The 12,864-nt window shown below is 50.5% G+C and overlaps 1 protein-coding gene across 16 annotated transcripts in view; it reads right to left on the bottom strand.

Moving 5' to 3' along the window:
* ATP2B2 (ATPase plasma membrane Ca2+ transporting 2) overlaps positions 1-12,864 on the bottom strand; it is a 450,624-nt gene that overhangs the window by 76,571 nt on the left and 361,189 nt on the right. For all 16 annotated transcript variants that reach the window (XM_036030810.1, XM_036030815.1, XM_028517969.2 and 13 more), the window contains 2 exons: positions 9,587-9,844; positions 8,456-8,581 (listed from right to left, as the gene is read on the bottom strand). In XM_036030810.1, coding sequence (XP_035886703.1) covers positions 8,456-8,581; positions 9,587-9,844 — 384 coding nt within the window. The remainder of the gene's footprint in view (positions 1-8,455; positions 8,582-9,586; positions 9,845-12,864) is intronic.

Below are 12,864 nucleotides of genomic sequence, written 5' to 3'. Positions count from 1 at the left end.
TTAAATATCAGCAGTATTAGACAGATGTGGAAACTGAGGCCCAGAGAGGTCATGTGGGGTGGGACTGGGGCCACTGTAGATCTTTGAAGGTGAGAGAGGAACACACTTCACAGCATTCAGAGTGCAGACAGCAGTGGCGTATCCAGCACTGCCTTCAGGAGGATACCTGCTCTGTGTCAGGCAGCATGCCAGTCCTTCATACCAATCATCTTTAAGCCCTCACACTGGCTCTCAGTTTATGGGGGAGGAAGCTGAGGCTCAAAAGTGGCTTGCCCAGGCTCACAGCTGGTTGTGGGGCAGAGCCAGGATCTGAACTCTCTGAGACTGCCCCCTTTGTCAGGCACCACCTCTCCCTCCAGGAAACAAGGCCTTCACACCCTGGTCTCAAACACATTTGTGAGTCTGCCCTGCCTGGGTGGCAATGGAGACACTGCTCCCCACCTCCCCAGCTCTAGGTGGGATGGAAAAAGACACAGTGGGCCAATTTCCACTCAACATAATCAGACCCCCCCACCCCCCTGCAAAAATCACCTCTAATCTAATCATTCCCATTGAAGCAGGGAGCTGGCGACTCTGCTCTGGGAGACACAGAAGAGGGAGAAAGGAGGAGGAAGCCAAGGAGGTGGCCTCTGGCCACAACTCAGGGGTCAGTGGTGAAGCCACAGCATGCCCACCGCCCAACCTCAGATGACCACAAGGTTGTCCTCCAGGCCCCAGCAGTAGATGGGGTATCGACATCCTCTTCTGGCCTTCCCTCCTTCTGTGCCCTAGCCTCAGCTCTGACCACTGTCCCCCAGCTCAGCTACCCTCCATAGCTCCCCAAAGTCTAAATGCCCCTGGGTCAGACAGACCCCAGCCTTTTTCTGGCCCTTGACCACTGATTTCTGCCCTGTGGCACTGCCCCGGGAGTGTGTACAGCTCACCGGGTCTCTGTGTCCAGTCCCCCACTCCCTTTGTGCACCCAGTTACCACTGCATGAATGCCCTGCCTCTACTGCTCCTCTAAAATGTCCTCCTCAAGCTTCCCTCTCTCCCACCAGGACCCAGGGCCTGGCTGCCCCTCCTTCCAGGGGAAGAACTGAGTGTACCAGGTCAACCCTCTAGGCTGTCACACCTTAGCTCCAGGACCCCCTACAGAGGACAACGCTTAACCCCAAAGCCTGTGGCTGTAAAGGTAGAACCCCAGGCATGCAAGTTAAAGGCTGGATACCTAAATCTATCAAAGGAAAGCTGCAGTTTTGGGGTAGGTGCTGAGGTGAGAACCCTTTGCATGTGGCCCCCCCATCCTGCAGGGCCTTGCTCCAGGACCTCACTGTCCGTGGTCCCCTGGGCACCATCCCATAGCCCCTATCTCATCCAAGCTCCCATGGAGCCCTTCAGAATATACAAGCCTGGAGGGGGGAGGGTTGGATAGAGTGGGCCCTCAGCTGAGGAGGAGGGGACCTGGGAACCAGTCTGGTGTCTCCTTCTGATTTGCTGTGTGACCTGAGGCCAGCCCTCTCCTCTCTAGACCTCAATTTTGTCTCCTGCAAAATGGGGGCTCTGGCTTAGGTCTCACTTCTCAGTGAAGAAGTCTGGGTCCTTGGGGTCCCTGGAGACAAGGGCCACCCCTGGCTGGGGTAGGGCAGCCTCCATTAAAAGGCTACATCTTGGAAGGTTTGGATCTCAGTTTAGATGGGGCCAGCAGAGGCCTGTGTGGACAGACTGACCAAACATGGAGCCTCCTGCCAGGGCTGCACTTTTCATCTGACAGACAGATGCGGTGCATTGACAATTCTGTGCTGGGCTCTGGCGTCGGAAGGGAGGGTCCCCTGTGATCCCTGCCCTCCAGAAGCTCTCAGTCTAGTTGGGTGAGAGGGGAGCACACAGCTACACAGACCAACAATAGCACAAAACAACAGAAACCCAAGGGCCCAGTGGCCTGGCAGGGGGCATGGCCCAGGTTAAAGTGGGGAGGTGGGGCAGGAGGACGGCAGAGAATCAGCTGGACTGAAGCTCAGGGCTTACGAAGGGAGGAGTGGGAGAGAAACAGGATTGTGGAGCAGCCTGCATGGAGGTTTGCAGAGTTAGGTCTTTGCTTGGTGTTCCATAGGGAGACACTGAAAGTATTTCTGGGGGGAGGGAGGAAGAGGACTAATCTTTGTTGAGCATTCCTAACGCTCCCAGTGCTGTCTGAGCTGCTGAGCTGCCTTCTCCAGCCGGCTGTCCAGTTACTCTGTGAGGTAATCATCATCCCCTCATTTCATAGACAGGGGAGCTGCCTTGGGAGGTCATCTCCACATGTGGCCTGAAGAGGGCAGAGCTGGGGTGGAGTGAGGGTGGGGCTCTGGTCTCTGTTCTTTCCACCTCGCCAGGAAGGCTTACAGGGCAGCGCAGCGTCAGAAGGCAGAAAGGGGGATGGAAGCAGGAGAGCGGTGGGGCAGCTGTGTCAGCTTTCCAGTTCCCGCCCATCTGTGAGAGAGAAAGGAGCTCAGGCCCAGGGAACACTGCGGCTTCTGCCAACTGGATGGCCTGTCCTGCCTCGCCTGTGCCTTGCCTTTGACCTAGTAGCAGAGAGTAGGCTAGAACCTTCCTGACCGCAGGCTTGAAGCCCATCTCTACTTGAGACTTGCTATGAGCAGCAGGAAATGGCCCCCACCCAGCCTAGTCCAGATGTTGGCTGTCTCATGGCCAAAGCCTCAAGCCATGGCAAGCAGAGTGCATTGAACCCCTGGATGCAGAGCTGGAGGGGCCTAGTTTTACAAAATGAGGCTTCTGAGCTCAGAAAGGGCAAATGGCTATTTGAGGTTGCACAGTACCCGAGGCATAGGTTAGGGCTTGAACCCAGTGCCCTTCACTTTCCTGGTTTTGACTTCCCAGGCCTCTGTCTGGACAGGAAGAGGGGTAAGGTCACACCTTCTAAAAGGTTTCCTTCTGGGGGTAGAAATGTGAAAAAGGGATGTAGGCCCTACGATTACCAGCCCAGACTCAGTCCTTTCATCATTACTGTTATCAGTGCAGTTGGCAACAATAATCATGCATACTTGCAGAGTGCTAGACATGTGAAAAGCATTTCAGTGCCTGTGAGCCTGTCCCCCTCACAAGAGCCCTGTGAGGTAGGTTTTGGTGCAAGCACAATCCTGAGCCCCACCCACTCACGGCCCCTCTGGTTCAGAAAGGTTGAGTGATGATGGCCCAGGGTCACACAGCTGTGAGCGATAGAGCCGGGACTTGAACCCGTGCTCTATCCACTACACCCCACTGCCTCTCATGGAGAAGAGGCAGGGTAGTGTAATGGAGAGAGCATTGGCTGAGAAGTGGACGGGGCCTTCTTGCAGTCATGGTGTCATCCTAGGCTCCCTGGAACAGCAGCAGTGGTGGCAGGTTCGGTTCTCCATGCGCGGCCTACCACTTGGTTGGCGGGGTGGGCAGCAGGCCCAAGAGGGCTTGCTGATGTTTTGTGCGACCTCGTGTTGTTAATGCTCTGGCTCCAGGGGTGATGGAGGCGAGTGGGGGTCCTGTAGGGGGCAGAGCTAATGGGCCTTTTAGAGCCAGATCCTGCTGCTTTAGAGGGCAAACTCCCACCCTGGTCCCCTGGCCCTTCTGTGGCCACAATGATGGCACCTAATCATTGGCTCCCCGATAGAATTTACCATAAGGCATTTCAAACAGGCCATGCTGCTGGGTAATCCAAGGCGCAGGGTCCTTGGAGGCAAGTTCACTCGTGAGGGCTGCAGGAAGAGTACAGGGCTGGGAGGCTGGAGGGCTGGGGTCTCGCTCTGGCCCTGCCTTCTGCTCTGCCCTGGGCCTCAATTTCCCCAGCTGCAAATCAAGACAAGACTAGGTTCCTTAGGGATCTGTAAAGCCCCCAAAAGGCTGCAAAGTCAAAAGCCTGGGCATTTATTTCTCTTAAGAGGGATTACTGCTTCCATGGGACTCTCACGGGAGTTCATGACCTAGGAGGGTTCAAAACCACTGGCCTTCCACGAAAGGCAAAGGAAGGCTAAGGAACTCCTTCATGTTAAAAGAGGATGAAGGTGCAGGACACCTAAATGCCACACAGTGTCCCACACTGGGTTCCAGATGGAGGATGCTGTGGAGACAGTAGGCAAACGTGAATATGGACAGTACATTAGATGGCAGTACTGCATCGACGTCAAGTTTCCTGAGCTGGCAGCTCTGCTGCGGTTATACCCGAGAATATCATTTTCTTAGAGAACAGACCTGAAGTGTGAAGGGACCCAGGGCCATTACGTGTGCATGGTGAGGAATAGGGAGGCTCCTGAGAGAGGGGACGGAGTGAAACGGTAACAACAGTTGAACCAGAGGGAAGGGCATGTAGATGTTCTTTGTACTATTTTTGCAGTTTTTCTGAAAGCTTGAAATTATCTTAAAATACAAAATGAAAAAGAAATGGGCCAGGTTAGAGTTTGTGTTCCAGGGCCCACCCATCCGTTTCTTGACTCACACAAGCTTTACAAGAATAGGGATTTCTTGCCAATACTCAAACATTAGGAGATGGTGCGTGAGAGTCTGGGTCTCTGGCTTCTCTTGCAAAGGGAGCACTGCAGCCGCACTGAGTGGCACTTCTGTAGGCAGCGGCTGGAAGCAGCTGTGCTCTGGTTTGGCGCCTGTGGTCTCCCTGACTGGCCCTGTGGATGTGTGAGCCTGCGATTCCTGAGCATTTCTACTCTGTCTGGTCTGAAGACCCTGATGTGGGCCTGCCTGACCATTCTAGAGAAGGAGCTTCATGGAGCATTGGGGACATCAGAGTCTTTCTGGAGGTTGACCTGCCCCCATTTGTCAGATGGGTGACTGAGGTTCTGGGGTGGGCAGAGGTCACAGCTGGAGCTGATGGAGGGCTGGGACCTGAGTGCTCTGTCTCCAAACGCTGCTCTTGTTCCACACATAGCACCTCACATGGTATTATTTGCAAAGGACAGTCATATCCGTCTGTATATGTGGTCCTCACAGTAGCCCTGTGGGGTAGGCAGGGGGAAGTGCCCTCCCACCTGTTCCCCCGTTGCATGGACACAAACATGGAGGCTCTGACAGGGAAGCAACATGTCCAAGGCCACACAGCAAGTTCATTGCAGAGCCTGGATCTGGCTCAGCCTGGCCCGACTCTTCTACAACTCAGCACAGCCCCTCTCCTCACTCTGGCAGGCAGTGCCTGAGCCCCTATGGTGTGCAGGGCCCACAGGTGGAGCTGGGCATGACCTCCTGATAACCTCGGGCTCAGGCTCCTGCCTGCTTGGACCAGTCTGGGTGAATGGATCAATGCAGAAGTGCATCACAGTGCATCTGTCTATGTCTGCCTATCTGCCTACGGCCAAAGACGGAAGGGGCCCATAAAATTAGAGACCCATTAGATTTGTGTGGGTGGCGAGACTGCAGATGGGTTTCGCTCTTTATTTTATTTGAGATGGTTTGCACAGTGCAGAACTCAATTAATGTTACGAGGTTGTGCCCGAATGGGCCAAGCACAGTGTGGATGTCACAGGCTGACGTGTGGGTCCTAGGCAGTATGGGAGTGACTGCCAGAGGTGGTGCTCAGAGAAGCCTTCATGGAGGAGGTAGGCCTGAGCAGATGGGGAGGAGGCAAATGAGCAATACCAAAGGGACAGGGCCATTAGGAGGAGGCAACAGCCTCAGCAAAGGCAGGGCAGAGAGAATGGAGCCAGGTGGGTCTGCAGCAGAGATACACAGTAAGCAGGGTGTGGTGAATCCCTGACCTGCATGGCTGGGAGGGGCACTGCCTTCCGTGCCTGGGTCTACTCTACAACCCTGCCACCCGCAGCCTGTCCAGACCCGGCTCACACACAAGCAGTGACGAAGAACCTACTGTCTCACAGGCAGCCTCTTTTGTCCTAGAATGGTTCTTCTGTTACACAAATCTTCTCTTCCCAGTTTGACTGTTTTCTATAGGGCTGACTGTGCCGCTTTCTCACTGTCTTTGCCCGTGAGCCTGGGCCAGGCTGCTTGCTCCTCCTTCCCCCGCATGCAGCTGTGTTTCTGAATGTCAGCTCTGATGCTCACAGTCAAGCTTCATTTTCTTCAGTCTAATTCACACTGTACTCTGGTGATTTCTATGGGTCCTGACTAGTGCTTTCTCTTTGCCATGCTCCCTGGGATGGTGGTCTCTGTGAACTTGGTGGGCACACTTTCCATATTGTGACAGGACAGAGCTCCAGGAAATGCCACTAGAAACCTTCTACCAGGTAACCTGCAATCCAAGAACCAGCACAAATTGGCTGAAATCTCCTGGCCTCCAGCACAGCCTTCTCCATCTTCTCCATGATAACTTCATGGGAGACCACGGCTGCTGTCTCCTGACATCCAAAGGCCCAGGGTCTACTTCATACCTAAGCTCTCAGCCAGTTGCATAGGTTGAGACCAAAGCCGTTGGTTCAACCTGAGCCTGGGGGGCCCCATAGTGCCTTTCCTTTCTCAGTGCTCACAGAGCACCCACTCCTGAGCTAAGGACCAGTGCTGACCCCCCTGTGACACCACAAGTTTGGGCTTCACAGGGCTCTCTAAGATTCTTGCCTTTTGTCTGTTCCTAATCCACTGTTCTTCCCTACTGACTGCAAAGCTTACTGCCGAGTCTCCAAGGGCCTGGAGGTCTTAGCTGTCATAGGACCCCTTGGTCTTCTTAGTTCCCTTAGAGGTATCCTGCCACCCCTTCCCGGTTATGAGGCTTCTCCCTGAACAGAGGAAGGGACATAACCAGACCACTCAGTCCCAGTGTCTCCCCTTGACTTCCAGTGATCCAGACGACCCACCTGGCTACTTCTCCCAAGGGTGCTCGCCTCTCTGCTATGCACTTCAGCCCAGAGGTCAGAACCAGGGCCATGATCCTAAGCTCTCATGTGGCCCTAAGTTCCAAGAGGGCATTTGAAGCTTTATTGTCACTGTTCTGGTTTTAGCTCAAATATAATCTCAGATACACCTTCCCTGACCAACTAAGTTTCTGTCCTTTCTTCTGGGTCTCCATTTCACTACCATGGTAGAATGTCTTCATCTGATTTAGCACTATCTGAAATTATTTTACATATTTGCTTGCTTGTTTCTTTATTGTCTGTCCTTTGGAATCTAAGCTCCAGGAGAGCAGGGACCTTGTTTGTTCCATTAACTTTGCTGGTATACAGTAGGTACTTAACAAATGTTGGTTGAGTAAGCTCTGGGCAAATAAATGCCCAGCCCTACTCTCATTCTTTCTCCCATCCTACCCCACAGGCCTGATGAACTTCCTTTTTGTATTTCTAGGATGCCCCCTATCCCTTCAGACCTCTGTGCCTTTTACATGTTTGCCTCTGCTAGGAGGGTCCTTTCTCCACTACTCTGTTTGGTGGGCTCCTGTTGGTGCTTTAAAACCAGCTCAATTCCACCCCCCTTCTGTTCCCTTCTTGGCTTTTGTACACTTCTTCACTCGTCTACCATGGAATTAGTTGTTTACTGGTCTGCTTATCCCAGCCTAACTGGGCTGGAGGCTCTTGAAGCCAGAGGTGGGTCCCCCTGCTCAGCCCAGGGCTAGTCCCAGAGTAGGTGGTCAAGGGTTTACTGGGCACTACTGGACAATAAGTCCTTTTGGGTGTCCCTGTTGGAGGGAAGGTGGTTACCTGGCTGGTGTCTCACCTCTGCAGGGCCTCCCCATTTCCTCTCTTACCCGCTGCAGCAGCCAGACTGAGGTTTTAAGAATGTAAACGTGATCAGTTCATGTTTACAACCATTCCAGAGAATCCTCATTACACTAAAAAAATTTCCAACCTCCTGACCACGCCCTTGAGGCCTGACATCTGGCCCCTCCAGATCTCTGTCTTGCTCACAGTCCTCCAGCACAATACTGCCTTTGGGCCTTTGCACTCGCTGCCTAGTTCTTACTGCCTGGGTAGTCACAAGGCCAGCTCCTGCTCCTCAGTCACACCTCAGCTCACATGTGATCTCCCCTGACCTCCCCAGCCATGGCCTCCCAATTTTGGTCACACACCTACCACCCTCTGGAATTTTCCCATTGCCTATCTCTCTTCAATGACACCACAGCTCCTTAGGGCTAGGGCCTCATGGGCCTCATCCATTGCTGTTTCTCTAGCATCCAGCACAGTGCCTAGAGCACAGGAGGTGCCCAAAACAACTGTCACCTGACTGATTCTTTCTCATCCTTGAAGAGAATAGTCTTCAGTGTTTGAATTTTCAGAAAACCAACTCACTAGAAGGTAAGTTCTACGAGGTCAGGGATTTGTTGATTTTATTCATCGCACTATCCCTAGAGTGGTGCCAAGTGCCCAGTAGGCTCAGGCATGTTTTGGGGGGAAAAGGAAGGAAATTCTTATTCAGGGCCAAGCTGGTCAGAGATCTGGAGCCAAGGACCAAAGTCCCTAAGACCCTCCAGCCTCTTGAAGAGGCCACAGGCACCCTCCTCCTCACTGGGTGGGAACTGGCAATGGGAGTGAGCCCGCTGTCGGGCTGCAGCTCACCTGACAGCAGCATGGGGTCCTTGTCCACAGACTTGCGCACCTGGTCAGACTCCCCTGTCAGGGAGCTTTCATCAATCTTGAGGTCATTGCCCTGGATGAAGAGGCCGTCAGCAGGGAGCAGATCACCTGATGGGAGGAAGGTCAAGGGAGTCAGCAGGGTCTCAAGTAGCTGGAGAGACTGGAATATTCCCCTAAAGTTATGATTATAAGGGAAGGTTCTTGACTGGGGACCAGCTGCCCAGAGCTCCCAGAGTGTAGGAACCAAGAGGGCACCATCACAGGCCAATAAGAAGCTGAAGACTAGAGCCAAGGTGGATGGTACAAGGCCTGAAGGGCTGAGGTTGGGCCCCAAAACAACCCTAGCTGAAGTGGGCATGCTCTTTAGTTTATTAAGTGCTTATCTTGGCCTGGTGTGGTTTTGAGACCTAGCTTTCTTAATGACTCATTTTCTGGTTTCAACTACCATGTGAGAAATTCTTTTGAAAGGGACTAATCCGTCTTGGCTAGGTGGAGGTGACAACAGAACAGGCACATATCAGAGGAAACCAAGCCCCCAAGGGCTGAATGAGGAGGGGTATACCCCAATCTCTCCCTCATATTCTGTCCCTACTTTCCCAAGGACATAGCTAATCTCAACCCCTTTGGCACCAGCCTGCCCACTTTCTCCATGGCAGTATCACAGGCTTAGAATATACATTCATCTTTGTCTACTCTCCATAACACCCTCCCTAGCCCAATAACCATCCATCAATAGCCAAATCAGGGATAGGAAGTGGATTTTATCTCATAAACCCATCTGAGAGTTAGTAGTCCTTGAAGTGTTGTGTTGAGAAGGCTGCATCTAGGCTCTGAGCTGGGATTGGTTAGCAGTGTCTGCTGTGGGTGCAGATATGAGAGTAGTGGCACATGTGCTGTGTATGCGCCATGGCTGAGTTAGATGGATTCTGAAATCCTACCCCCTCCAGAAAGTAGTCTTTCACTTCCAAAGGATCTCAAAAGACATCTTGACTTGGGATCAGTCTTCAGGGACTCAACCCCTTCCCTGGGCCAGCCTCTTAAGGTCTGCTCAGTCTGTTCCACCTCTGCCCAGACGCTGGCTTCACCACCTGGTTCTGTGGCTGGGATACTTACCATATTTGATTTGGGCGATGTCCCCAACCACAATCTCTGCCACAGGGATCTGAACCACCTGACCAGCTCGGACCACGGTGAACTTCTGCTCCTGCTCGATGCGGCTCTGCAGACCCCGGAACTGCTTCTCTTTGCTCCAGTCATTGAAGGCCGTGACCAGGACCACACAGATGACTGAAAGGAGGATAGCAGCTCCCTCGATCCAGCCTGCCTCTGCTTCCCCTTCATCCTCCGCCCCACCCTGGGCCGTGGCACATCCTGCAGAGAGCAGAAGGAAGCAGGTGGGGTGGGGTCAGCTAGGTAGAAGGGGCCTTGTGGGCCTGGCTTTAAGTCCCAGTTCTGCCAAGCAGAAACTATTGATAATCAGATAACCATGATCTATTTATTTATGGGTGTCAAGTCCTGTACAAAGTGCTTCATACACATCATCTTAGAGCACTCACTCTGTTCATTTCACAAATGTGAAAGCTGAGGCTTCTTAGAGAAGCCAAGTGATTTGCCTAGGCTAGGAAGGGCAAGACAGGAGCTAGGGTACCTGGCCTCAGAGCCTATTCTTTTAGTTATTTTGGTTTTCTGCTTTTGCTCTAGCTGTGAGATCTTGGGTAAATAACTTTACCTCTCTGAACATCAGTTTTTTCATCTGTAAAATAGGAATAATATTTTTTATCTTGTGGACAATTGTCAGGGTTGAAATTTAATGAGGTAAGGTCCATGGCATCTCCAGCACAGATCTGACACAAAGGAGAAGACTGATTAATGAAAAAAGAGAAAAAGTGATGATGGAATAGAATGAGCTTAATCAATATTGCACCTGCTTTCAGGTCTAAAATGCAGTTTAAAAAATATATTTTATCGATTATGCTATTACAGTTATCCCAATTTTCCCCTCTTTGTCCTCCCTTACCCAGTACCCCCCATTCCCTCTGGCAATCCCCTCCCTTAGCTCATGTCTATGGGTCATGCATATAAGTTCTTTGGCTACTTCATTTCCTATACTGTTCTTAACATACCCCTGTCTATTTTGTACCTACCAATTTGTACTTACTAATCCCTGCATTCTTTTCCCCCATTCTCTCCCTTCCTCCTCCCAACTGATAACCATCCAAATGATCTCCATATTTATGATTGTTTTTGTTATGTTTGCTTGCTTAGTTTATTTTTTAGATTCAGTTGTTGATAGTTATGAATTTATTGCCATTTTAATGTTCATTGTTTTGATCTTCCTTTTTCTTAAATAAGTACCTTTAATATTTTATATAATAATGGTTTGGTGATTATGAACTCCTTTAGCTTTACCTTGTCTGGGAAGCACTTTATCTGCCCTTCCATTCTAAATGACAGCTTTGCTGGATAGAGTAATCTAGGCTGTAGGTTCTTCATCACTTTGAATACTTCTTGTCAGTCCCTTCTAGCCTGCAAAGTTTATTTTAAGAAACCAGCTGACAGTTTTATGGGAAGTCTTTTGTAGGTAACTATCTGTTTTTCTCTTGCTGCTTTTATGATTCTCTCTTTATCTTTAACCTTTGGCATTTTAATTATGATGCATCTTTGTGTGGTTCTCTTTGTGTCCATCTTGTTTGGGACTCTATGCTTCTTGGAATTGTATGTCTACTTGCTTTACCAAATTAGGGAAGTTTTCTTTCATTATTTTTTCAAATAAGCTTTCAATTTCTTGCTATTGCTCTTCTACTTCCAGCACCCCTATGATTTGAACATTGGTGCATTTGAAGCTGTCCCAGAGGCTGCTTATACTATCCTTGTATTTTTTTTAATTCATTTTTCTTCTTGTTGTTCTGATTGAGTGTTTTTTTCTCCGTATGTTCCAAATCTTTGATTTGATTCTCAGCTTCATCCACTCCACTATTGATTCCCTGTAATTTTTTCTTTACTTTACTTAGTGTAACCTTCATTTCTGCTTGGCCCTTTTTTATGCTGTTGAAGTACCCAATGAGTTCCTTGAGCTTTCCTAATAATCAGTGTTTTGAACTCTGCACATGATAGATTACTTATCTATATTTTGTTATCTCCATCTTTTTCTGGAGTTTTGTTCTGTTCTTTCATTTGGGTCATGTTTCTTTGCTCCTCATCTTGGTAGCCTCCCTGTGTTTGTTTCTATGTATTAGGTAGAGCTGCTTTGACTCTCTGTCTTAGTAATGTGGCCTACTGTAGAAAAGTGCACCTGTAAGTTGGATAGGGCAGAGCCTTAGGTAATCGTCAGGGCAAGGCAACCTGTGTGAACGAGGTTGATGGAGTCTCAGATATGGTGTCACCACTCTGAGGCTCTGTAGGTGGCAGGGCTCAAAAAAGGTAAAATGGCTGCTGTCTGCAGTTCTGTCTAGGAGGAAGCTGTCCCCTAGTACTGATGCCAGACACTTCAATTCCTCCCCATATGCCACTAGTGCTCTTTCAGCTGCTGCCCCAGTGCTGGAGCCCAGAGGGAGCAAGTCTGTATAAGTTCTAAGAGCATTGTGCACCCTTTAAGAGGAGACACCCAAGAATCCCGCAGTTTCTTCTGCCGCCCCAACTCCCACTGGTTTTTACAGCCAGAAGTTATGGGGACTTATCTTCCTGGCACTGGAACCCTCAGCAGGGTGGTCTGGTGTGGGGCTAAGATCCCTTGCTCCTGAGGTATCCCTCCCAATTTTATCCATCACACATGGGTGTGTGACTGCCTGTTCTCTGTCTCCACCCCTCCTGTCTGGATGAATGTGACCTCTTTAAATTTTTGGTTGTCAGGCTTCCATACAGCTTGGTTTTCTGACAATTCTAGGTGAGAGCTGTTCTGTAATTTAGTTGTAATTTTTGATGTGATTGTGTAAGGAGGAGAGTTGTTTTTTACCTATGCTTCCATCTTGACTGGAAGACCCCCTGCCCCAACAGTACATTTTGTTGATGTCTTTTCTTTCTATTTTCCCACCAACCATGAGGCAGGTCTCTGGGCTACGGGGCTGGGACCACAGCACTGGACCTGCCCTCTGACGAGTTGGTCCTAATCCTACTGCTGTCCCTGTATGACCCTGGGTAAGTCATGGCCTTCTCTGAACTGCAGCATCCTCATCTGCAAAATGGGGGTCACTGAGACCACTTCCTGGGCTCAAGGAGAAGAAGGTGAAAGCTCCAGCCTATGCTCAGCCATAGGAGCCTCTTACTTGGCCCTTGTTGGATTCAGCCCTTACTACACAGTGATTATACCCACACTCCATCTGAACCACTTGTGTGACCTCCATTGACCCTACACCTTTGCTCCATTGTACCTCCCAGTCTGGGCCCTCAAATTG

This window comes from Phyllostomus discolor, chromosome 7, assembly GCF_004126475.2.
Source record: "Phyllostomus discolor isolate MPI-MPIP mPhyDis1 chromosome 7, mPhyDis1.pri.v3, whole genome shotgun sequence".
NCBI classification, from domain to species: domain Eukaryota; kingdom Metazoa; phylum Chordata; class Mammalia; order Chiroptera; family Phyllostomidae; genus Phyllostomus; species Phyllostomus discolor.
Note: the sequence above shows the minus strand (reverse complement) of the source record. Positions and strands in the feature narration are given on the sequence as shown.